Genomic DNA, 27,953 nt, shown 5'->3' on the forward strand with positions numbered 1-27,953 from the left:
CAGAGTCTAGTGAAAGCAGAGAGACTGGACAACAGAGGCCCTGTTCTGCATATCAATGTGGAGCCCCCCCCCCCCCCCCACATACCCCCCACGCTCCAACAGAGAGAGAGCAACCTGGGTAAGCTCCCCGCATCAGAAAAACTCCCCTCCTGAACCTCGTCTAACTTTCCCTCCGGGGCCGGGGTCATGCCCCCTGTAGAGGACAAGAGTTTGATCCTAAGAGAGCCCATGTCTCAATGTCAAAGTTCAATGGAACTATTCAATGAAGCGGCCCAACGTATTCTCCGTGTGCCGCTTAACTGACCCTGAGCCAGAGTGGAAAACATTCCTAGCCACTTTAAACCCTGCAGACCACAGTAGATCCTAGAAGATCTCTGGTAGGATCCTCAAATGTGGAGGCTGCTTATAATCCTGATGGTGACCGAGCGTGGGCTTCGCGCCACACATAATCTGACCTCCAGATCAGGGGCCGAATTGGCGGCACAACCAAGCATGTTCCACAGCCAAACCTGACCGAAAGTGACCGCGAGATATCATTGGATAATTGGTTTTTAAAAACCCCCAATGCCACTTCAACCAATTTAGGAAAGCTCCTGAGGTTTTAAAACTGGGGTCTACAGAAACGGCGATGACAGAAAACGCACGACTGCGAGTGGCTTTGATGAATATCAGGCTGAACGGCGTCTGTCTTCTTTGTGCAGTCCCAATACTTACAGAGCACGCATACAGTGCCCTTCGGGAAGGGTTGCAAGTTTAGTGTTTGGTTGCGTATCCATTGCGCGCAAAACTCCCCAGTCTTTCGCCAGATGGGCCAGATGATGGCTATCTTCTCCGGTGATGCTGTGTGAGTTGTTTGCTGAAGCCACCCTCAGGTGTGGTGTTTAGGGCCTATCGAATCAACACAAGGTAAAACGGTCACACTCCTACTCATTCCTCACAGCGCTTTGAAAACAAATCTGGCATTTACTGCCACTGACTTCATCCAGGTCTACTGGCTCACCTTTATCATTCAGCATGAAACTGAAGAGCTGTGAAACGGACGAAGTGCTTTTCTTTCCTACCAAACATTTGGTTTCTCTCTCTATTATGATTCAGCGTTACAGCATATTGCAGTTAGTGAATCAGTAGTAAATTAGCCTAAAGGCAAAAACAAATGCTACACATAGTTCAAACGACTTAAAATAATTTATAATGCAGCTAAACAGCCCTGATTATTTTTAAAAAAACTATTTATTGTTACATTTTAAAACCATTCTAAAGGCATAGTGCAATGACTAAATAGAGCCTACTCCTGTTGAATTATTTGTTTAAAAAAAATACAGCAGGATATATAATTTGACAGATTTAAAGGTTTTTTCAACAAATGAATCCACGGCATTATTCCCGTCGGTTTTGCCCACTGTGCAGCACCGTTCCATGGGTTTACAGAAGACGACCACATCGTCTGACGACAGTGTTTGGATAGGTGGTCAGCCCTGGTGGCTTGTTGCAGTTGTCTTTGGTCCTCAAGCCTCAGCTTTAGCAAAAGGACAATGAGATTTGCATGTGGAGATTGACTTGAGGCCAGAATAATGTCCTAATTTTGGCCCTGAAAAACCCAAACCAACCTACTCAGAGTGAAACTCTGACGGTGAAACACTCATAGGATTAGGCTGGGCACCGCTGGGCCCAAACATGGAGAGCTGTTTAGGAGAAAATCATTCATCTACAGAAAAAAAAAAAAGACTTACATGTGTTGGACAAGCCAGTAAGTAGAACGATTGAAGCACTTGAGAACTTAACTACCATATTTTTGCTTTATACTTTATTTTTTACTTCATTCTTTATACTTTATACTTAATTCTTATAATAATATGTAGATGTCATGTGCCATGTCACAAGAATTTCATTGTTCAGAATGACACTGTGTTACTCTGTGAATTTGATTAAAAAATCTTTGAACTTCCAGGAAAGCTTATTTAACAAGAAACCAGCTAGTAAAACCACAGTAATGGAGTTACGCTGACACTCAGATTTTTCACTTTGAAATGTGTTCAAAATCAAAATCCGGTTTCAGTGTGATTTAATTACAGAGGAAGTGCCCTCGTACAACATCAGGTTAGACCAGACCAGAGCCACAGTCAAATTAATCCCAGACGTGAATCAACCGGTTGGCTATTGATTAAGTCTTTCCTCTCGTCTTCCTCACTCTTCAGTGGAAGCTAACGAGCTGAGCGTTTCCAAAAAGATCTGTCTTCCTCCCTGTCTTCCTTTCTTCCCGTCTGTCTGTCTTCATCACTGTAATCTTGTCTGTCTGTCTGTCCTCCTCACAGTCTTCCTGTCTGTCTGTCTGATATCCACTTGCTCTGGGACATGTGGCCAGCAGGGGCCACAGGGCCACTGACTTTCTGATAGTAATTGTTTGTCCTGGTCGGGCGGAGAGAGAGAGAGAGCGTCGCTCCAGCCAGGCGATCAACAGAGCCGTCTAGACAGTATTCATGACCCAGCTGTCTGGCTCTGACACTGACACAGCCGGGAAGATGGCAAACTCCATTAGAATTGAAACATTTCCTGTGCATCTCTGTCTGCCCCCTCCCCTACTCCCTCCCCCTGCATCTCTCCCCCTGCATCTCTCCCTCTGTATCTCCCCCCCCTGCATCTCTCCCTCTGTAACTCTCCCTCTGTATCTCTCCCTCCCCCTGCATGAATCCCTCTGTATCTCTCCCTCCCCCTGCATCTCTCCCCCTGCATCTCTCCCTCTGCATCTCTCTCTCCCCCTGTATTTCTCTCTGTATATCTCCATTTTCCTCTGTTTCTCTCTCTCTGCATATCTCCGTTTTCCTCTGTATCTCTCACTCTCTCTCCCACTGTTTATCTCACTAGCTCCTCTTCTGTATCTCCTTCTCTGTATTTCCCCCTAAGTATCTCTCCCTCTGTATCTCCCTTTTCCTCTGTATCTCTCTCTCGCTGTATATCTCCCCTTTTCCTCCCTTTCTGTGTACTGATCTCCCCACCCCATTCCTCCACCTGTCTCTCCTTCTTGGCAACCCCCCCCCCCTTTTCATATCTCTCCACCCCCCTCCCCTGCGTCCCAATCCAGTCCAACATAGATGTGTTCCAGCAACTGAAAATGACAATCATTGTACAGCCCTGTGATAATGGTTGTCTGGCAGCAGACTCTTTCATTACCATTCGCTGTAGACAGCAAAATATTTTAAGTGCCCAGCGCAGGAGGGGCTTCCCTGGAGATGGGGGGGGGTGGGGGGGGTGGGGGGGGGTTGGGGGGGTGGGTGGCACGCTGAAAAATGCAGTGGCCAATCCTGGAGAGAGGAGGTGAACAGTACGATGGGAATTCAAGGAGGGAAGGAGAGAAGAAGGAAACGACATGGGGGATGAGGAGCAGGGTAGGAGGCAGAAACTGGAATAAAAGTGCTGAAAGTTCTTCTAACTTGTCTTTCGCTTCTGAAAGTAGATGAAACAGAAAGCTGGCGCACATCAAAGCACCATGCCAGCCAGTCAGCCAATCAGCCTGCCAGCCAGTCAGCCCCACAGCATCAGAGGTCTGCTAGTCAGAAAGCTAGTTACCCAGCCAATCAGCCCCACAGCACCAGAGTCAGTCAGCAAGACAATCAGCCACCCACAGAGTCCCAGCCGCATCCGACTGGCATCTCATTCAGACCTCCAGCTGCCACTGATCCAGCTCCTCCCGTTGGTCTGTTCCTGAGAGCTGAGGAGCTAAGTGCTTTAATCTAGGAGACCGCAGGGGCAGAGCGGTCTGTAACGAGATGAGTGGGGCTGGTAGAAGCTACTGGTCGGGGGGAACATGTGAAGAGCTGGGGGACCCTTTCGAAGAACACCAGAGACGGACCGACTATGGATAGTAGTTTCCTGGTTGTATGGGTTGCAGTGAGAGCGCTGTTTCACAGACTAGCTGTGTACTGCTCTGTTTCAGCTGTTTCACAGACTAGCTGTGTACTGCTCTGTTTCAGCTGTTTCACAGACTAGCTGTGTACTGCTCTGTTTCAGCTGTTTCACAGACTAGCTGTGTACTGCTCTGTTTCAGCTGTTTCACAGACTAGCTGGGTACTGCTCTGTTTCAGCTGTTATATAAAGTCTAGATACGTAATGTGCTGTTTCAGCTGATGTTTTAGACAGTCTACAGTATCTGTGTACTGTTTTGTTTCAGCTGTTATAGACAGTTTGTGTACTGGGCTGTTTCAGCGCTTATAGACAGTCTAGCTGTGTACTACTCTGTTTCAGCTGTTATAGATATGCTAGATTGATACTGTTTTGTTTCAGCAGTTATAGACAGTCTACCTATGTACAGCTCTTTTTCAGCTGTAATAGAAGGACTAGCTGTGTATTGCTCAGTTTCAGCTGTTATATAAAAAGTCTAGGTTAGTACTGTGCTATTTCAGCAGATGTTTTAGATAGTCTAGCTGTGTACTGTTTTGTTTCAGCTGTTATATACAGTCCAGCTGTGTACTGTTTGGTTTCAGTTGTTATATACAGTCTAGATTGGGATTGTGCTGTTTCAGCTGTTATACAGTTCCGGAAAAAATTAAGAGACCACTGCACCTTTTTCTTTCCTTTCCAAAAAAGACTAAAAGGAAGGTTTTGGATGAGGAACAGAAGGGTTAAAATTAAGAGACCACTGCAAATTGAACACAGTTCCTCACTCAAAACATTCCTTTTCAACTTTTTTGGAAAGGAAAGAAAAAGGTGCAGTGGTCCCTGCATTATTTCCAGAGCTGTAGACAGTTTTGCTGGGTACAGCCGTGTTTCAGCTGTTATAGACAGTCTAGATCAATACTGCTTTGTTTCAGCTGTAATATACAGTCTAGCTGGGTACTATTCTGTTTCAGCTGTTATGGACAGTCTAGATCGGTACTGCTCTGTTTCAGCTGTTGTATAAAGAATAGCTGTGTACTGCTCTGTTTCAGCTGTTATAGAAAGATTAGCTGTGTACTGCTCTGTTTCAGCTGTTATATAAGTCTAGCTGGGTACTGCTCTGTTTCAGCTGTTATAGACAGACTAGCTGGGTACTGCTCTGTTTCAGCTGTTATAGACAGTCTAGGTCGGTGTTTAAAGTGTGTAACTCACAGCTGAAGATGCTGGGCGGGGGGTGCTGGGTTCCCACTGGGCAGTTCTCCTCATCGCTGTTGTCCCCGCAGTTATTCAGCTGGTTACAGATCAGGGAGCCCAGACGTAGACACTTACCATTGGTGCACTGGAACTTACACTCTGCAGGACAAAAGGAGGTTGAGACGTTTAAACACACGGTGCATCAGCAACAGGGCAGCGTGTTCCAGTGCTTACAGAAAGGGTGAACTGTTAACACTTTCCAGGGACTTGACAATCACTTTTGTGTGTCCTCTGGACAGACTAGCAGTGTACTGCTCTGTTTCAGCTGTTATGGACAGTCTAGATCGGTACTGTTTTGTTTCAGCTGTTATAGACAGTCTTGCTGGATACTGCTCTGTTTCAGCTGTTACAGTGGGGAGAACAAGTATTTGATACACAGCTGATTTTGAAGGTTTTCCTACTAAAAAAGCATGTAGAGGTCTTAGGTACACTTCAACTGTGAGAGACGGAATCTAAAACAAAAATGCAGAAAATCACATTGTATAATTTTTTAATAATTAATTAGCATTTTATTGCATGACACAAGAAATCACCTACCAACCAGTAAGAATTCCGTCTCTCACAGACCTGTTAGTTTTTCTTTAAGAAGCCCTCCTGTTCTCCACACCTTACCTGTATAAAAGACACCTGTCCACACACTCAATCAAACAGACTCCAACCTCTCCACAATGGCCAAGACCAGAGAGCTGTGTAAGGACATCAGGGATAAAATTGTAGACCTGCACAAGGCTGGGATGGGCTACAGGACAATAGGCAAGCAGCTTGGTGAGAAGGCAACAACTGTTGGCGCAATTATTAGAAAATGGAAAAAGTGTGGAAACATCATTCTTTGGGGATGCTTTTCTGCAAAGGGGACAGGACGACTGCACCGTATTGAGGGGAGGATGGATGGGGCCATGTATCGCGAGATCTTGGCCAACAACCTCCTTCCCTCAGTAAGAGCATTGAAGATGGGTCATGGCTGGGTTTTCCAGAATGTCAACGACTCGAAACACACAGCCAGGGCAACTAAGGAGTGGCTCCATAAGAAGCATCTCATAAGAAGGTCCTGGAGTGGCCTAGCCAGTCTCCAGAACTGAACCCAATAGAATAGGAACCCAATAAAAAATCTGGAGGAAGCTGAAAGTCTGTATTGCCCAGCGACAGCCCTGAAAACTGAAGGATCTGGAGGTCTGTATGGAGGAGTGGGCCAAAATCCCTGTTGCAGTGTGTGCAAACCTGGTCAAGAACTACAGGAAACGTATGATCTCTGTAATTGCAAACAAAGGTTTCTGTACCAAATATTAAGTTCTGCTTTTCTGATGTATCAAATACTTATGTCATGCAATAAAATGCAAATTAATTACTTAAAAATCATACAATGTGATTTTCTGGATTTTTGTTTTAGATTCTGTCACTCACAGTTGAAGAGTACCTATGATAAAAATTACAGACTTCTACGTAAGTGGGAAAACCTGCAAAATCGGCAGTGTATCAAATACTTGTTCTCCCCACTGTAGATAAAGTTTAGCATCACCAAGATAAGTAGGTCAGATTTGGTTGGCTGTGCAATATCTTGTCCGAAATGGCATTTTGATTAACTTCCGTGTCCACAAAGGACGAGCAGCACATCTCTCCGTCTGTGTCACATCAAACCTGGGCTTTTTTTCTTCTCAGGGAGAGAACTTTGCGATTTCAAGGGCCTTAAGGAGGTGCTTCGTTTGGGGGGGTTGTTTCATTTCCAAGGCCACCAAGCAAAACAGCTAATTTAACGGTTTGGAAACTCCAAAAACACTCTAGTTAAGAAGAACGTAAGCAATTACTGTATTACAGGTGATTTAAGAATGCTTACCTCAGTAACTATTGACTAAGTGGTACTGAATGTATAATCGTCATACATGGCCCAGAACTATTCAGTCCTTATGCTCCTACACTCCTCAGCATTGTGAATGTATGTGTGTGTGTGTGTGTGTGTGTGTGTGTATTTGCACGCAATGTGTGTGCGTTTGCACCCATTATGTGATAATACAACACAGTCACAAAATAACTTGTTGGTCCACAAGACACTGTGGCGGATAATAAAAAAATATTCTCTCAGAATAATTTTGTCATAGAAACCCATAACGCGCAAGTATGCAGTGTTACATGTTTCTCAGGCAATTAACATATTCTCAATAAGAAGTAATACGGCGTATTACTTTTATGACTGAGCATTTTAACCTCTGCCATGAACTGAGGTAACAAAGCAGCCTCAAACCATAACAACCATCACCACTATGATTTACGGTTGGCATGAGGTTCATCTGGTCAAAGTCTGTTTTTTACCACTTCCAGTGAGATCTGAAACTGAAGCCAAACAACTCCACCTTTGACTCATCAGTCCAGAGCACATAGTTCCAGCGGTTTTGGTCTTTACCCAGGTGTTGTCTGGCAAACATCAGTCATGTCATCATAATCTTTTTGGAGAGCAGAGGCTTCTTCCCTAATGACCTCCCATGTAGGTCAGGTTAGTGCAGTCTCTTCCAGACAGTTCACTCACATACGTCGACTTTGACTGAGGCGCCAGCTCTGAGCCCATCAGATAACCGGAGAGGAAATCGCTACTAAAAGTCAACGAGAGCAAGAAGAAGAGGGTGTTTCTTGAGAAATACTAAGAGGCAGTCAATGTGAACGTGACAATATGTAATCGTAAACTTGGTGCTAGGGATGGCACGATAGATGATGTCATTACTAAGCGCGAAGGAAAATACTCACGATTATGACATCGTGGAGAAATTCCATAATCGGGATAATCGTAAATCAGGATAATCCTCACATGAGTGACTTGAAAAAGGATAATCCTCACATGAGTGACTTGAAAAAGCTCTGCCAGTCACTGAAGTTTCCCTGACTGCTTGTTTTATTTAACAAGTGGAGCACACATCTCATCTCACATTGTACTATGCCACTAAACATCCTGTGCAATGTATTGTTAATGACGCTGGCAACCATATACATTTAGATTGAAATGTACATGTTATCGTATTAGTGAATAATCAAAAACCTTTGATATGATTTTATTGTAATGGCTTTTTAAATGCACAAAAACAGTATTAATGTAGCAAAAGAATATCCAATCAGCCGTTATGAGCTAGAAAACAGAATTGTTCTGGGGATTGTTAGTAAATCGGGAAAAAATCATAAATCGGGATCATTTTGGCCAGGATAATCATGGAATGAAATTCTCATTTCGTCCCAACCCTATTAGGTGCGAATTGTTTCAGTATTTGAGCGTAAACCAACTGCCTATTTTTGCCTGAGCAAAAATCATGTGATATTGGCATGTTATGTTACCACACACCCATATGGTTAAGACCAAACCACAACAAGTTCCTAATCTTTATGTGAGGCGGGACCCCGCCAGGTCACTCTCAAATAGCTTTCTAATAACTCACACCTGTTTTTGTGCACCCGATTCTAATTTGAGCCATTTTATGTGATGGTAAAATTGGGAAAGAGAGTGCAGTTCTGCTTATTTCAATCACATAAATGGTTTCTAAGTACATTTGTTGTGTGCTTTCTTAAATTGGATTACCTTACATAGACTGATGTATGATATCCATGTGACTAAAAAAAAGACAACTTTACAGGGTGTACTTGCTTTTTCACATGACTGTATTCCTCGCCTCGCCTTCTCTCCCCTTCCCCCTCTCCCCCTCTCTCCCATCTCTCTCTCCCATCTCTCTCCCCCTCTCTCTCTCCCATCTCTCTCTCCCATCTCTCTCTCCCATCTCTCTCTCCCATCTCTCTCCCCCTCTCTCTCCCCCATCTCTCACTCCCATCTCTCTCCCATCTCTCTCCCATCTCTCTCCCATCTCTCTCTCCCATCTCTCTCTCACTCCCATTTCTCCTGGCTACCAATCTGTCTGGTTCTGTCTCTCTCTCTCTCTCTGTTGGCTTAACCTGATCATTAAGCTTGGCTGGGTGCTGCTGAGGTGGCAGAACAGACACATAGAGAATGATGCAGAGACAGAGAGAGAGGTGGAGACAGAGAGAGAGAGAGAGAGAGAGAGAGAGAGTGAGGGAGAGGGAGAGCGAGCATGAGAGGGAAAGCCAGACAACAGGGAAAGGACCTACAAGGATGTACCTTTCTGTTAACCACTTACATTTGTGGGAATCAGCCCTGCATGTATAAAGACTAAACACTTGTGTATATGGATACAACCCACAGACGGGTGACAAATTGAAGGAACGACCTGAATACACAAGTGGAGGGCCATAACAAATGCAGATTCTTGCCTACAGGCATACTCCATGATACATTTAAGTAATTGACATCTTACCAGGCTCTGTGCCATGTATACAAATGCTGAGCAGGACCAGATGACATCGATTTTGGATCAAGAAGCGAGAGGAATGGATCTAAGTGACTTTGAAAGAGGGTTCATTATTGGGGCACAGATGGCAGGAGCTTCAGTCACAAAGACTGCTCAACTGGCTGGTCTTTCAATGGGAACAGTGACTGAAGTTACATCTGCGTCTAGATCTGTGGGAAAGACATCAGTAAATGGGGTGGGACACTGTGGTCGGAAGTGCGCATTCGATGACTGTGACGTCATGTATTACCGCAAAAACAGAAGAGCAACTGTTTCTCAGTGCAGGATGTATTCAGACCGTGTCAGAAAGAACAGTCTGTTGAGAACTATACAGAGAGGGATATTACTGTAGAACTACACAGATAGGGATATTACAGTAGAACACAGAGAGGGATATTACAGTAGAACTACACAGAGAGGGATATTACAGTAGAACTACACAGAGAGGGATATTACAGTAGAACAACACAGAGAGGGGCATTACAGTAGAACTACACAGAGAGGGATATTACAGTAGAACACAGAGAGGGATATTACAGTAGAACTACACAGAGAGGGATATTACAGTAGAACTACACAGAGAGGGATATTACAGTGGAACTACACAGAGAGGGATATTACAGTAGAACAACACAGAGAGGGGCATTACAGTAGAACTACACAGAGAGGGATATTACAGTAGAACACAGAGAGGGATATTACAGTAGAACTACACAGAGAGGGATATTACAGTAGAACTACACAGAGAGAGATATTACAGTAGAACTACACAGAGAGAGATATTACAGTAGAACTACACAGACAGGAATATTACAGTAGAACAACACAGAGAGGGATATTACAGTAGAACAACACAGAGAGGGATATTACAGTAGAACTACACAGAGAGGGATATTACAGTAGAACTACACAGAGAGGGATATTACAGTGGAACTACACAGAGAGGGATATTACAGTAGAACAACACAGAGAGGGAAATTACAGTGGAACTACACAGAGAGGGATATTACAGTGGAACTACACAGAGAGGGATATTACAGTAGAACTACACAGAGAGGGATATTACAGTAGAACAACACAGAGAGGGATATTACAGTAGAACAACACAGAGAGGGATATTACAGTGGAACTACACAGAGAGGGATATACACACACACACACCTACATCAATGTGGGCGATGGACAGATAACACTGTAGTTTGTAGTGTAACACGGCCTGGTTTTACAGGCTAGGGTTACCCAGGGTTACCCCACTGTTGCCGGTGGTTACGATGTGTCTTACCTCAGATGAACCCAGAGCTGTAAACAAACTCCCATGGTAACCTTGCTACTATCGATCATTGCGCACACGTGTGTTTGTATTGACTGAGTGAATTGACTTCTGTGCTGGGTTACCCCGAGGGACCTGTGTTAGAGCACAGCGTGACCACGGATGACCCGGCCCAATTCGCTCACCATTCAGACAGGCACAGAGACAGAATGACAGACAGATTGACAGGCAGGCAGGAAGACAGGTACAGAGACAGACAGGCATGAAGACAGACAAAAATACACCCAGGCAGGCGAAACAGGCTCAGAGCAGGGCAGCCACACAAACAGACAGGGACAAAGACAAATAGTCCAACACACATACAGTCAGACAGACACTCAATACTAATTATCAAAGGGATAGCTTGCTAAGTAGGAGTTATAGGAGTCACAGGGCGCTCATCCAGTGTTCCACAGGATGTTGTAAAAACACGTCTTCTTTGCCGTATATCATTATGAATCACAATTAATCATTAGATTGTTCTCAACCATAAAATAATATTAATTTATTTGTAATTGACTGTTTGGATTAAATAATAACATTTGTTTCTTTTGACCATCGCTAGTTTGAACTGAGATGCTCATGGTAGTATCCCTTTCATGTTTTGGGGATGGGGGGCGGGGGGGGGGGGGGGGGGGGGGGGGCGGCCCGCTTTGAGGCGTTTCTGACGGTTGGATTAATCAAAATCCACTTGATACCCTCGTCAGTTTCCTCCGCAGATCCAAGACAGCAATCAATCCACGCTGTGCTGGGCTGTTTCTGCACAGATTCACGGAAAACCCTCAGAGACACACAAAATGCACAATGTCCTCGTGAACCTGGTGCAGATGCTGTCACGACCAACAGCTGCACCCGGTACACCAAAACAATCTGTGAGTGAGAAGGCGACCGTGTGTGGGTGGGTGGGTGCTTGCGTGCGTGCGTGCGCGAGAGAGAGGCCCAGGTAGGAGGGTTACCTGTGAAAGCGTTTGTGACCGGTAAGTCAGCTTCCTGCATACTGCTCCTGCTGTGCTGCCGGTCTGCCTGCTGTCCCAACGTTGCCCACTCCGGGAGAGGTCAGGGGTCAGGGGCCGGGGCCTGGTGCTGGAGGCGATGACCGGAGGGCGAGGATAATGGGCTGTTGCTGGAGGCAACGCTCCACTCTCACTTCCATGATCTCCCCCTCAAGAGTCCATATCAATCTCCGCCCTGCTGATCCGGTCCTGGTCTGTCTGCCCTTCGGGTGATAGAGAGCCGCCTCTTGTCCTGTAAACTTGTTGGAGGTGCAGAGGGTGTGTGTGTGTGTGTGAGGTGGCTACTATCCTCCCAGCCACAGCCATCCATCCATGACCCACAGACCGGTCACGCAGTCCCAGAGAGCGAGATGTCGGTCAGTCCGTCTGTTGATCTGGTGGCCTGTTGGTCTTCGTCCGTCTGTCGCTGATGCTTATCCACTCACAGAGAGGCTCTAATCAACATGATGCCGTATTCTCCAGTCTCTCTTTGCTCTCTCTCTGTCATTCAGCGCGGTGTAGCTCAGACTGGCACAGGAGCTGCAAACAGGAAGAGAGTGAGTGCCTGGCGAACAAACTGAACAAACACACACACACACACACACAAACTCACTCACAGAAAAAAATCCCCCACAGGAAACCGTAACAACAGACAATAACAGATGATGTTGTTCAGATACCCGCGGTGTGCCTGTCTGCATTCAAAAGAAATCAGACTAAAACCATACTACAACTGTGGGGAAATGGGCAACATCTCCCCATTCAACCTCCTCTCCTCACCCCTTTCCCCTACATGCACTGCATTAAATGGATCTTTGAAGAGCCAAACATGGCGACCCCTGTTTGCTACATATCCAACAACACGACGGAGAGCAACTTTGAAGTATTTGGCTGAACATGTCTGAGGAGACATGAAACAGCAACGCAGCATTTGTCTGTGAATAAAGGAGGCCTGTTTCTGTAAAGACAAGAACAGAACCCGAATTGAACTGTTGGAAACAGTAGCTACTATAGGGGAAAACTATCTGACAGATTCTTTGGCACAGTGCAGACAAAGCAAACAATTCTCTGTCTGTCTGCAATGGAAATACTGTGAGCGATTTTAGTTGTTGTTCTTTTGGCTTTAGAACCTTAGCACAGTATTACCCCAATATTACGCCGATAAAACTACAATATTACCAAAGTATTTCCAAAGCATTAACTATTATTAACCTGTATTACAACAGAATTACCAAGACTTACAACAGTATTATCACATATACCACAGTATTACCACAGAATACACAAGTATTACCTCAGCAGTAACCAGTATTATCACAATACTGCCATAATTACCACCACATTATGCAGTATTACCACAGTATTACCCAGTATTACCATATAATCACCCACTATTACCACAGTATTACCATATCATTACCCAGTATTACCAAATCATTACCCAGTATTACCATATAATTACCCAGTATTACCAGTGTTACCAGAGTATTTCCCAGTTTTACCACAATATTGGAGATTAATAGTAGATAGCCAACCAATAATCTTACACCAGTCTTAATCTGTGTCAGCCCACATTATAAACCTGTGTCAGTAATGTTATAACCTGTCAGGGGGCATTATAAACCAGTGCCATAAGGCATAATAAACCTGTGTGGTGTAAAAAACCTTATAAGTGACAGCTGACTGAACATGGTATTACAGAGAACCAACATTACTGATAATGAACCAAATCCAATTTTGAGGGGTGGGTGGGGGGGGGGGGTCCGGAGGCATTCTCCCCCAGGAAACATTATTCATTAGAAGATTCTCAACTTATTAAGGGTTGTGTTACTTTGGGGGACTTACTCTAGTAAAGTGTATTCAGTCTTTGGAGCAATTGCCATTCATTTTGGACTGAATTCCCATAAAATGTGCTGTACAATTCCTGAATTAAAAAGATTATAAAACAATACACAGTGACCCTCAGTCCTGTAGTAATGTGACATGGTTCTGTTTCCCTCAATACCATTGTAATGCTGTTCTGCTCAGCTCTGTAACTCTAATTCTGTTCTGTTCAGCATTATAACATTGCAATGCAAATCCGATCAGCTGTGTAACACTAACGTGGTTCTGTTCAGGTGGGTTACTTTTTCATCTGGTTCTGTTCATCTCTACAGCATGGTGGTGCGATTCTGTTACACTGTAATCCCTCCCCTCAGGGATTGTACCAAGGCAGATGATCAATGTGCCTAATTACAGAGGGCTGAGATGGCACAGGCTTGTTGCAATGTGCCCAGACAATTCCCCCAGCTACATGCCAGAAACCTTTGGAACGTATGACAGTCAAACAAAACCAGAATCTGAAAGGACCATCATGTCCATTCTAAGGTTCATTTAATACTAGTTTCCTACTAAGGTCATGGGCTTGCTTTTGACCAGACAGATATTAGCTTGTGAGACAGGCAGGTGTTCAGACAGATGTGCCGACAAGTGACTGTGTTGTTGAGGTATTTTATTTTTAAGACATTATTGTGTTGTTAAGGTATGACCGTGTTGTTGATTTTGTTGTTAAGGGATGATTGTTTTGTAGGCGAATGATTGTGTTGTTGAGGCATGACTGTGCTGTTGAGGTTTGATTGTGTTGTTGAGTTACAATATATGTTCCAGTGCTGCTTCCAATTTATTAGACAACTCCCCGGTGACACCGTCCCAGCTCTTCTGCTCTCCTGCTTCTTTCCTCACCTCTCCTCCTCTTGTCCTCCCCTCTTCCTTCATTCCTCTCCTCCCATTATATAGCTGTGGCTTAAAGCTCAGCGATAGAGGAAAGCCCTCCAGCCCATGTATTCATTCTGACAGTGATTTACGGACCAACAACGTCCGCTCTCACTGCCTCAGGCCCAAACTGCACCCTATTCCTCCATAAGACACTACTTAAAACCAGGGCACTATGGGTTACAGGGGGCACTACACAGAGAGTAGTGTGCCATCTGGGACACAGTTTCAATAAAGAGCAGGCAGTTAGGAAAACAGAACCCTTCATTCCAAGAGACACAGACGTATAAAAAAGCAACTGTCCAAATCATTAAAAAAATAAATATTGGAATAATTGCTTATAGAGGGATCCATTAACCGTAAAATAATCAGTGTTAATAAACAGAACCATTAACCTTTAAAGATTAATTGCTAATTTCATCATAACATATACAGCTCTGGGAAAAATTAAGAGACCACGGCACCTTTTTCTTTCCTTTCCAAAAAAGTTTTTAAAAAATTCCAGAGCTGTATATGATATGATGAAACAGATATGGCGATATAGTTTAAATTGACAATATGGTGACAAATGAAATAGATGACATATTGAAATAGGTAATAGCAATGATATGGTGATGGAGCTAATATGATGATATAGGTGAAATGGCCATATGCAGTCCAATGCAGAATTATTGGCACCCTAGATTAGTCATCCATCAACATGGGAGAAGCCAGAGAAGATGAATGAAAAAAGACAAAAAGTTGTTGATCTTCACAAATCAGTCAACGGCTATGAAAAGGTAAACTACATGCCAGAAAACATCCATCCCACTATTAGGGCATGGAGAACAACAGGGCTGTGTGATGAACAGTTCAAGTTGCCCAAAGAAATTAGAGGATTACATTTGAAGAACTGCAGACACTAGTTGCATATTGGGTTCATGAAGTCTCCAAAATCACTTTTGGACACCCCATTTTGGCCATCAAGTTATTTGGAAGACTTGCGAGAAAAAGGCCTGTGCTGTCACCAGAACACCAACAGAAGATCTTAGAATTTGCTAAATTGCATCTTCAATTAGAGCTAGGTTCTATGGTCGGAAGAGACTAAAATGTAGCTTTTTGACCACAAACACCAGATGTGGAAAATGCAGACAATTACCTAATACCTACAGTGAAATACGGTGGTGGATCTGTCATGTTGCGGGGCTGTTTCACATCCAAAGGCCCATGGAGCTTTGTTAGTATACATGGTAAAGTACCAGGACATTTTAAGCCAAAATCTATCTGCCTCTGCCAATATTTTAAAACTGGGTTGTCGTAAGAGCAATTATCGAAAGCATATGTCCATATCCACACAAAAATCATCTCTGACCAAAGGATCAAGCTTTTGCAATGGCGATCACAATCCACTAAACTAATTCCCATTGAAAACCTGCAGGGTGAGCTGAAGAGGAGAGACCACAAGAGAGGACCGAGAACTCTGCAGGTTCTGGGTAGATTCTATATGGTCTCAAATCCCTTCCTGTCTCCCACAGCCATTATAGGAGATGACTCATAGCTGTTGTCTTGGCAAAGGGAGGGTGCACAAAAAAAAGTACTAATTGCAGGGGTGCCAGAAATTGTGGCACGCACGTTTTTGAATAATTAATTGTTCACATCGATTTTGTCGTTCCTTTAAACAATATGTACTCACTTACAGGTGAGATTCATAACATTGCGCGGTCAAGCCAACAACAATTACATTACCTATTTCCATCTATATTTACCTGGGGTACCAATAATTCTGCAGGGCATTATAGATGCCATGGCAATACAGATGATATGGTGGTATACATTTTATGGTACGTTATATAAAGGGACCCTCTCTTCTTCCCTCTCTCCCTCCCTCCTTCATTGTTTCCTCTAACCCCTCCCTTTTCTCTCCCCCCGGTAGAAAGAATGTGGTCCTCTCTCTCTCTCTGTCTGTCTGAGTGAGTGACTTCAGTGCAACACTGACTCTGCCGCTGTCTGCCGCTTCAGAGATGATTTAACAAGCCACAGGGAGCCACAGAGGGACGAAGGGAGGACAGCTAACTCGCCCCTGCTGGGGTTCCCACTCAAGACAGCCGAGTTGACACAGCTAGAGGCAGGCAGCACACACACAGCCAGTCAGCCAGCCAGTCAGTTAACCATCCAGTCTACTAACCAAACTGCCAGCAAACCAACCAGCCAGCGAGTCAGTCATTGAGACAACCAGCCAGCCAGCCAGAAGAGGAGATGAATCAGTCAAATGGAAGCTAGGGAAGATTAGCTAGACGTCACACAGCAGGGTTCATCAGCATTTTGACAGATGGAATGTCTTGACTCTTAACCACATTAACTTAACCAACACTTGGTGGCATCATCTTCATATAACCAAGTAATTATAAATGAGGTGCTGGCAGGCAGCTCTACTTACAGAGCCCACCATCTCATGTTGTATTGCCAGACATTTAACACCCCAAAATGAACAATATCTATTTAGAAGCTGTATATTAAAAAAAAGACGTGTTGAACCTTCAGTCAGGAGAGATGCTGTGTGTGCAGGCTTTGATCCAGCTCTACTCAAACATATGACAGGCAGTGTAGGTCTGGCTCATTGAGCTTCTAAATTGCGGTTCGCTAACGCACAACAGCGTGGACAAACTGTTGGTCTGCTGGAGGAATGTTGGGTCACCTTCAATGCAAAACATTGAAACATTACAACTATATACTTTGTATTACTTCACAAAATTATTTTATATATTGAACACATCCAAAACAAAATGGCTATGGTAGACTTTTATATACAGCTGAAGCAAATCTATAGATTGTTTTTGTTTATGAAATGTAGCTATTCATCATGGCTCCTTTAGATGCAGGCTGACTAGAATCTTTTGAGTAACAATGTCACATAAATTGGATGCTCACAACAACAGAAAGTATGGAGCCACACTGATCCAAAAGAAAGACCACATCCACATCTGACGGTTTACAATTCACAAACAAGTTATTTAATTCTTATTGTATGACCTCATTAGCATGTTAGCGGAATGTTTTTAGTGAGATGAGAAAAATAGGATTGCTGATAGCTAAAGGTAACCAGAGATAACCTTCCAGAGAGAGATTGCCTCAGTTTGGGAGATCCACACGGTGGGAGAACAAGGTGGGGTGGTGAAGTGAATGAATCGAGATCCGTTTCATTCCCTCTCCCGGGACGCCCCCCCCCCGGCATTTCATAAATCATATCATTCTGTTGCTTTTGCGCTAAAACTTAAGGGGTTTCTCTTTTCGCATTAATGATAACACAAGTTTGACTGTGCCCTGGTGTGGAGCCCTAACAACAACACCAGTTTTGCTGGAGCCCTAGTGCAGAATAAGAACACTAGTGCAACAGGAGAGTGTGTGTGTGTGTGTGTGTGTGTGTGTACAGATGGTGTCAGTGAGAGGTGAGGGAGTCTGTGACCTGGTGTTGAACTCGGGGGCCCTCCAGATGACTCCACCAGACAGGTGTCTGACACATTCACATTACACTCCACGGATGTTTTTATCCTGAGAGACATACATCCATTATTAATTGTAAACACGATTGTATGGTACAGTTTTCATACAGGGGGAAAAGGGATGAATGGGCCAATTGGAAGCTGGGGATAGTAAGGCGGACAGATCCAATTGGAGTGCCATGTTGGATATGCAGCCAAGACATCAGAGTAAACACCCAACTCATACATCAGGTGCCATGAGATCTTCAGTGATCACAGTCAGGGCATCCATTTAATGTCCCATCCCGAAACAGGGCACCCAACTAGGGGGAAATATCCCTTTAACCCCCAGGAAGTGTGCCCCTTCCTGGACCACCAACACCATATTTTGGTCTAGGCTTCCTGGTTGAACGAGCAGTGTGATAAAGAACCAAATTGGCATCGGATCTGCCTAGCCTAGGCTAGCCTACATCTTTACAATAAAAACACAGCTTTTCCCCACTTTCCAATATCAAATGTACTCTTCATTCCATCGCCGCAGGGTTTGTCATGCTTGAATAGCGAGGCTATCCCCGCAGAGCCCTGTCCTTTCTGTGTCTGCTGGAGCTCCGGGTGTGTCACCGCAGCCTGGCAACCCGGAGGGTGAGGCTGAAAAGCCCAATCCCTGACGCAACACCGGGCCGTAAAGCCGTGCCAACTCAGGTGCCGTCCGGAAGGGCACAGGTGGGAGCGCCGCGCCAGCCGAGTGTGGCGAGGTGTCAGAGTCTGGTGGCCAGAGCAGAAAGCTGGGGGGCTGCGGTGAATGCCAGGTTGGACGGACAACAAAGCATCTACCGGCCAGCAACAGACCGAGGAGGCAAAAAAATACGAAATGGGAGGACAGGACAAAAGGATGGATGGGGTGTCCCGCAGGGTCCACTCCCTCCCGGACCTTTCAGCCCGGCTCTACCCAGTCTGTCTCCGAGGAGGTGTCGGCGGCCTGGCTCCGGCCAAATGTTATACCACGCCCACAGACATTTGTTTGTTCTCGGCAACAAAGACTGCATCTGAACTCCTCCAAGATGAATTCCAGATCTAGCGTTCTGATTGGGTCCGGTCTGATGGGTTCTGGCTGATTTGTGTAAATTATTCACATTTATTTGCATTTTGAGGCTGTTTCTGGTGTCATTTGGGTCATTGAGTTCACTGCGAATAGAAATTCCCTTTTCACAAAGAGTTCTAAAACAGCACTTCCTGTGTTCATTCTTCCCTCCGCCTACCCCAACCCAGCAACGGTTTAAGCAGAGCTCAACTTCAACTGTCCTGCTCTTGAAATGGTCTTGACCATGTTCACGCCATCTCAATGAACTGCCAGTGGCTGCCGCGTTACCAGAGCAGAACAAACAGCCGGTCCTACCACTGGTGACCCAGAGCTAGACCAAGATGCTTTCAAACCCAGACAGAAAACATTGTTAGCGGTGTACATGCTAAACGAGAGGTACATGGACGAAGGTCAGTTTTTGCGGTCACTAGAATCCCTGCAATCTTAAACCTGTCCCGGGCAAGAAACTTGAGGCAGACCGACTGGTTTTCAGAGCTGGTGTCACCCTGGAGAAGCTGACACTAGGACCCTGAGATGTGCTGCCTCTTCCTGCAGACTCTGCGGTTTCCTCTCCACTCCACCGCGTTATCTTGACTCGCATGCCATCAGCCTTGCAGCAAAAGCTCTGCGCGGCCACATCAGATCGCTGCTGCCTGGTCCGCCTGATGTCCAGAAGGCTGTTGTTACATAACATCACAAGATAACAATAAACAAAACGCAGACTTCTCCCCAGTTAGACACGGATCTGAAGGAGCTAAGACCTTCTGTTCCCAGAGAGCTATCCTCCTGTATGTTTCAACTTCAACCCTCTTTTGGAATAGCTCCCCTCCGTCGGTTTTAACTACAACCCTACTCTAGGGTTGTCCTCCCAGCAAACTGTAGTCAGGCGAGAGGAGATGAAAGGGGAGAAGGATAAGAGTCTGGGAGTGAGGGAGAGCAGGGGAGAGTGGGAATAAAGGGGAGACAGGGAGAGGACAGTAGGGGAGGCTAACACAAACCATCTGTTTGTGGGTTTAACCGAACAGAACAGAGCAGAGCTAGAGGGACAGAAAAGAGAAAAAAACAGAGCAAGAGGAACAGAACAAAATATGACAAAATAGATCTGGAGGGACTGGACAAACAAGAGCAAAACAGATCTAGAGGGAGAGAACAGAGCTAGAAGAACAAAACAAGAGGAAAACAGAGATAGAGGAACAAAACTAGAGGGACTGAACAGTGCAGAGATAGAGGGACAGAGCAGAGGAAGAGGGACAGAACAGAGCTATAGGGAAAGAATAGGTCAGAACTAGAGGGAACAGAAGAAAGCAGAACTGAGCAAGAGGGACATAACAGGGCAGAGCTAGAGAAAAAGCACAGAAGAGAGCATAGCAGAGCTAAACAGACAAAGCTAGAGGGACAGAGCACAACAGAGAGGGACAGAACGGAGCATAGTTAGAGGAACAAAAGTGGCTGGGTGGGGCTGGCTGTATCAAAACCAGAATCGCCAATATTGGCCAAGTATATCTACCCAGAATTGTACTTGCTGTAAAGGACGAATGGGTGAGGCTGCTTGGCTGAATGAGAAGCCTAAAAGAATGTGGTTTATTTTCTGTCGGTCAGCGTGTTGAAACAAACTCTTGACCGCAGAACGGTTTGGCTGTTAAAACACTTGCATAGCAGAACTTGACACAAACCCATAGAAAAGACAAGAGCAAGAAATAAAGGGAAGCCAGTTCAGACAGCAAAACCTACTGCACATTAGACATCAGGTGATGTTGCACTCATTAGATTAATCGTTCTATTTCCTGAACAGTCTGTTTTCCCAAACATTCCTTCCTAAGAACCAACCTTAGTTACCTCTAAAGTAAACTCTGTGCTGAAAAAATAACTTTCCCTGTATGCCCTATCTTTTTTGAGTAAGGACACTGGTCTTTTGCAAGTTCCCTTAAGGCCTGACAGATTCCTCTTTGCATACACATTGCTATGTTTAGAAAGGTACCAAGACCCTTTTCCAACATTAACCAATTGCACTCTGGGTGAATGCAGAGTGCAGGACATGCTGCCAAGCTATTCGAATCTGTCCACAGTGAGGAATGTAGCCATTTACATTTTCAATGCTGGTTTGCAAGTTGCACTTATTTTTATTTAAAAGAAAATATGTGGCCTATGTAAATTTCCTTGTGACAGGATACATGGCAGAGCCTTTTTTTTTTTTAATCTAAATTTCACCACCAACATGCACATAATCTCTTTTCCTCTCTGAAATGAAATGAGGGTCTAAGGCAATGTGGGGATATTAATGAGAGAACAGTTAACTGTTCACACTGCCCTAAAAAAAGATAAACCGAACCCAGGAACTGGTCTCAGTTAGGTTTAATTCAGGGGATCGAGTTTCGAGTTCCTCTGGAGCATACCCGCTTCACCAACATGCAAGCCAACCAGACTAACCCTTACAAGGAGAATCCAACTCTTCGGCCCGCTCACTGGTTCCTCTTTGAGTTCACAATTGTTCAGAAACAGACAAAGATCTTAGAACATGCATTCAATGCATGAGAACACTTGGTAGCCATTGAGCTCGGTCCACACTTTTCATATATTTTATAAAACATCTTAGGTTCACATACAAAAAGTCCTAAAACTGGTCTTGTCAGGGTGTTAAGACCAGTGTTTCTCAGCCCTGCTCTTGGGCACCCCCTTGCCCTGCATGTGTCAGGTCTCTCCCTGCTGTCACACCTTATCAGCTCATTATCAAGTCCTTCTAGAGCTACGTCAGGTGTGTTAGGGCAGGGAGAGATCTAAAACGTGCAGGGCAGGGGGGCGTCCCGGAGCAGGGTTGAGAAACACTGAGTTACTTTAGACGAACAAGGTGTCTCGTCAGGCTGTTGGACTAACAAGGTGTCTGGTCTACTCAGGCTGTTGGACTAACAAGGTGTCTGGTCTAGTCAGGCTGTTGGACTAACAAGGTGTCTGGTCTAGTCAGGCTGTTGGACTAACAAGGTGTCTGGTCTAGTCAGGCTGTTGGACTAACAAGGTGTCTGGTCTAGTCAGGCTGTTGGACTAACAAGGTGTCTGGTCTAGTCAGGCTGTTGGACTAACAAGGTGTCTGGTCTAGTCAGGCTGTTGGACTAACAAGGTGTCTGGTCTAGTCAGGCTGTTGGACTAACAAGGTGTCTGGTCTAGTCAGGCTGTTGGACTAACAAGGTGTCTGGTCAAGCTGTTGGACTAACAAGGTGTCTGGTCAAGCTGTTGGATTAACAAGGTGTCTGGTCTAGTCAGGCTGTTGGACTAACAAGGTGTCTGGTTTAGTCAGGCTGTTGGACTAACAAGATGTCTGGTCTAGTCAGGCTGTTGGACTAACAAGGTGTCTGGTCTAGTCAGGCTGTTGGACTAACAAGATGTCTGGTCTAGTCAGGCTGTTGGACTAACAAGGTGTCTGGTCTAGTCAGGGTGTTGGACTAACAAGGTGTCTGGTTTAGTCAGGCTGTTGGACTAACAAGGTGTCTGGTCTAGTCAGGCTGTTGGACTAACAAGGTGTCTGGTCTAGGCAGGCTGTTGGACTAACAAGGTGTCTGGTCTAGTCAGGGTGTTAGACGAACAAGGTGTCTGGTCTAGTCAGGGTGAGACAGAGGACTATGGCTAAGACAGAGTACTATGGTGTTTTCTGTCTGAACAGACTTTATTACCTAACTTATTGATGTGGTTATTCTGAGAAACAGTGAACTCAGACATGCCCACCTTCGGTAAACACAACAAGGTCTTTGTGTCGATTGCGTCAAGTGACATCAGTGTTGTGGGTTTCCTCTGAAAGGAAATTGGAGCTTCTATCACAGACTTCATTACAAAGACAGTCCCTTCAACTGAACAATAGACAACGTCCTAAACCAAACAACCACGTCTTTCACCGATATCTTATTGAATTTCAAACTGTGATACTCAAAATATAATTTTCCCTTACTTCCCACAAGCATGAGAAACCACCTTCATACAACTGGGGATGTATTGGCAAAGTATGAACGCTGATTCACAAAAGAAAATATTTTGTAAATTCCTGAATAGCAAGGAACCAGCACAACAGGTGATGGATGAAAGTGTGCCTCGATCAATAGGGAATCAGCTCCACTCGACAGACCGGCAAAGCGGAGTCACTGTATAAAGCGCTTCATCCACTCTCAGCCATGTGAATGGCACTCAGACAGCAGGGACCTCTCCACTCTCCTGCCACTGCACCTGATAAAATGGTTTATAGACCCACCCCCTCCCCACCAGTCCCCCCCCCCCCCCCCCACCGCGTCTGTTTGTTCATCTTTGCCTGGTGTCTCCCAGGGGGGAAGCTGGAGTGTCAGACTGTCTGGGCTCACCTTCTGACCAATCAAAAGGCACTGAGCTATTCCACTCACAGTGTCTAGACCAGGAGACCTTAGCTGACCTGAGTGTCTGTCTCTGTCTGAAGCAAAGTAGATTTCTTCTTGTATCTTGGTAACAGATCCAAGGCTAATTGGATCAATAGAATAGGGATTGCACCGATCAGCTATTTTGAGGCCGACACAGAACGCAATCATTTATTTTTCTATGCTTGGGCTACTGAAAGTGCAGCTTTGGGAGGCAGGAAGTAATACGAGGATATAGCATTTTAATTAGTTTATATTACTGTAGGCTGTACAGGGGGTGGACAAAATAATGGCAACACCAAATAATACAGCTCCGGAAAAAAGGCACCTTTTTCTTTCCTTTCCAGAAATGTCGAAAAGGAAGGTTCTGAGTGAGGAACAGAAGCGTTCAATTTGCAGTGGTCTCTTAATTTTAACCCTTCTGTTACTCACTCAAAAAAAAAAAAAGGTGCAGTGGTCTCTTAATTTTTTTTCGGAAGCTGTATATTAATATTAAGACACTATGGGTTGAAAGCATCTTTTGGCTTTCTCCAGCCAATTACCGACTGCATATTTTAAGCAAGAATCATCTGATCCCGATCAGTAGGCGATGCATCCCTAATAAAAATACAAATAGGACCCAGTATTACCTTTCGAATATCAACATCTCCTCCTATTGGGATCCAAGGTTGGCCCATCTAACACATGATTACACCAATGTACTGTACGTGTTTCACACCAGAAGTCAATTTCTGCCTCCCATGAATTTGAGCAAATTAATTCATTTTGTTAAAATATACTGCTTCCAAGACACCAACTAGACAAGACCCCAAACCACTCTGCTGTAACCACAGCTATCTAAACATCCTGTCATAACTTCCAGTGTTCTGACAACCGCTAGCTTAATGCTCAGCATTGTAAAATACTTTTCTTAACATGGTCACAACGTTCAGTGTAATCTGATAGCCGATAGGTTAACATGACTCCATGCCCACAATGAAGATGGCAAACACATTTTGAGGAAAAATCGGTTCAGTTGGCTTACGGTTAAGACAATGTCAGAAGCTGTATGTGTAGTGGCGTTACAGATCCATAACACAGTCAGACAGCCACCCAGTCAGTCAGTCCGTCAATCAGTCGCAGTGGTTAGTAGACAGCCAGTCAGCCACCAGGTCAGCGAGAAAGTAAGTAAACAGTCAGACAGCAAGTCAAGCAAACAGCCAGTCAGTCACAAAGTCAGACAGTCTTCTATGTGGGCGCCGTCAACACCACACTGATTAACACACACACACGTCGGACTCACAACTCCTGCCAGGCTCAGCGAGCAGCCAGAAGACAGACACGGAACTCTAACATGCCTGTAAGAGCGATCAGGCATTGCCATCAGCCGTTAAGGAGCGCCTGCCCTGAACGTCCAATGGCAGCGCCAAAGCTATGAAAACTGCCACCAAAAGTGTTTCGCAGAGTGATACCGTCCTCACCACAAACACACAGATGATGTGACACAGTGCTGTGGGCTAGACGTGTGCTAACCTGCCCCTAGTCAGACAGTCAGTCAGCTCTGAAGACAGCAGAAAAAGGGGAGGATCTAATTATAATACCAGGAGAGACAGGGTCTTGGTGAGGTCAACCGACCAGGGAGGCAACTTCTTTTATGATTTCGAAACCCTTTTGCTTCCCAAATTGCAGGTATTTGGATGCGTCAACAAGCCCTGGCTCCAGATAGATTAAACAAACTTTTGAATGGCCGCAATGGCACCAACTGGCCCTGCGTCACCGGTGACTAGGCAGCCACTCGCCTCAGGCCGGCCAGACATTCAGACGCACGAAGCATTGCGCACGATAAACACCGAGACAACAAATAGAAGGACCAGTTCATAGCATCACTGGCACCCAGTCTGTATTACCTGGAAACGACTGCAGGTACTCCTTGAACGCTGTAGTTATCAACTGTTTCATTATCAAACACGCATATCAGTAGAGTTTATTTCTCCGGCAATGGCGGGCACTATACCCAACTATATATAATAAACAACAGGTCCATGACATGTAGTCTGCTCAGCTGATGTCCGTAATTTGGGGTTTATTTTTCAGATTTAGCGCGGGGCTCTTCCACTCTGCTGAGCCAAAATAAATGTCTACAGTAGGTATTGGTTCAACATGCTAGTTAATTGCACATATCGGTCCTAGGTCTGAATCGGTCCCTGATTAGAAGGAGGGGGGTGAAACAAAGTGTTTCATCCCTCCAGGACCAGAGCATAATGGCTGTAGTCTGGTGTGCGCTAGCGTATAGAAACCAAATAACAATATCTGCGCATTACAAGGCAGCAAGTCATGTTAGCATGAATTCTGTCTGATTTTAGATAAGGGGTGACTGCATTATGCAATGCTGTGTTGTTGTATTATATGCTGGATTTTGCTAGACATTTTAAAATGCAAAGATACGTGGACGGGATTGCAACCAACTGGCAGGGATTTCTAAAAATGCCACTAAGGGCAGATAATGTGCAATCGCTGGCTAAACTTAACTAGACTGCAAAGAAAAAACAAACAATAATGAGGCACCATATTAGTCGATCTCCATGTTAAGAGATTACCGTATGACCTCTACTCTCGTCCACAATCAAATATCACGCGATCATAATCATTTGAAACTGCAAGACCACATAAACAAACATACAGAAGAGGCATGATAATATAGAAACAGTAGGGGAATATTTTATTCTAAACGTTCACCGCTACCTGGGGGGAAAATTGAAAAACATAACGTAATAAAGAAAATGTGTCGGGTAAATGGGCACAACAGATGATACTTTATTTCAGCTGAACAGAATTACATTTTAAGTAGATCTAAGCCAGTCTAGATAACATAAATAAATCCATCTTACGGTAAATAACTCCCTCCTATTCTGCTCATGGAGTAAGACTTAAATTATTTTGATGATAATACGACAACCAAAGAGCAAATTTTTATTTGACATCCACATGTTCACGAGGTACATTGCTCTCCAGTTTCGGTCGCAACGGAGATCAGCAGTGCAGCTGATTTCAGTGCGTATTGACGGCGTTGCTGGCGTTGAGCTGTGCGGTGTTAAACTGTGCTGTGCTCAGTACAAGTAGAGTCCCGGCACGGAGGGGCGATGATGTAACAACCCCAGTGCGAGCCAGCCAAGCAGAAGAGACAGACTTTTCATACACCACATTTCATCTGCCAGTGCACCCAACAGAGCCCAACAACCAAGCTCACAGGCAACAACCAATCAACAACACTTCACACTCATATCAATAATTGATAATGAAAACCCAACGCAACACGGTTAAGACTTAGTGTATAAATATTCCAACGACTTTGATAGCTTACAGGGGGACCCATGTGGCAAAGCGATGCAGGGCATTCATGGGTAACAAATGAAGGAACGTTGAAACTCTCCCATAAAAATGAGTGCATAACAACTTGGGCTTCATAAGTAACAAACTAGGCGGATTCGTTGGGGCCTGGCTGAAACCAAAAACACATAACCTATCCCATCCCCTATAGCCCTAAGTGTGTGTATAGTATAGGGACCAGCAGTATGAGTAGATTAACAAAGCCACAGGTTAGGAGTTCTGTCCAACATCGCTCACAGGCCTGCTCTGTGCTGCCTGTAGTGGCAGCCCGTCTGGCTGATGCATTAAATATGAGCAGCCTGCTGTCCTGGGCATGCTCTGCTGGACAACAGGCAGACCCGCAGATGCTGTACTATCGTCAACGACATTAGACCAGCATTATGATTGGTTCGATGGGCTGAACCAATCTTAATCATGCATCACCACCACCCCCCCGGCTACAGTGGCGGTCCATATTATTGTATTGACATAACACAGAAATTAGTTAAGCGCGCAACAGACGTGAACACCATCATATGTCAACAGAAGTGACAAGTGCAATTCATCCTGTCATTTAACGGAACACAGCATGAGCTTAATGAAACTAAATAGATCATAAATATTTAGTTCATATAAATCAATGCTACTTCTCCCAAGTATGACCCTACAGGAATGGACCGAATGAAATATGGACCAAGTTAAAACACTGTCTGGCATGATAAGTTCATTTCTTTCCTCAAAGGAGCATTGATATACTCGTATTACCACGAACTGACTCAGCTCATCATTTAGCTTGGTAACACTAAGTTAGCTAGCCATCAAGCTACGCTAGCTAGTACAGTAGCTACAGTATCTTTAACTGTAGCTAACGCCGGCCTGACCTGCTAGCGGGCTGGCTAAACGCAAATCCGTAAATGGTTCATCTTTATAGTCTGTGTATTATCGATTGAACCACAACATCAGCTAGTAGCAGGGAAAACGAATAAAAACAGTTAGTTGACAAATGTCGATTAAACGCGCAATCCTCGGCTGTTAAGAGCTAGCTAACGTTAGCGAAGCAAAGCAAAGGCGTCTCCAACTCAGCCTGCAACTTTCCAACCGTGGTGAGACCACCCCATATAGCTGGCTAGTTAGCTAGCACCACATAATAAAAAGCGGCAACTATCAAATCCTTTTTTTTTTGGTACGAGTG

At 44.8% G+C, this 27,953-nt stretch overlaps 1 protein-coding gene across 1 annotated transcript in view; it reads right to left on the reverse strand.

The window, feature by feature from the left end:
- Positions 1-27,953, reverse strand: part of ldlrad4b (low density lipoprotein receptor class A domain containing 4b) — a 65,023-nt gene that overhangs the window by 36,819 nt on the left and 251 nt on the right. Inside the window, exons 2-3 of the mRNA XM_029113624.2 lie at positions 11,724-12,299; positions 5,083-5,223 (exon numbers count right to left, since the gene is read on the reverse strand). Of these exons, the coding sequence (XP_028969457.1) occupies positions 5,083-5,223; positions 11,724-11,763 (181 nt within the window). The 5' untranslated portion in view covers positions 11,764-12,299. The remainder of the gene's footprint in view (positions 1-5,082; positions 5,224-11,723; positions 12,300-27,953) is intronic.

This window comes from Esox lucius, chromosome 16, assembly GCF_011004845.1.
Source record: "Esox lucius isolate fEsoLuc1 chromosome 16, fEsoLuc1.pri, whole genome shotgun sequence".
In the NCBI taxonomy this organism is placed as follows: domain Eukaryota; kingdom Metazoa; phylum Chordata; class Actinopteri; order Esociformes; family Esocidae; genus Esox; species Esox lucius.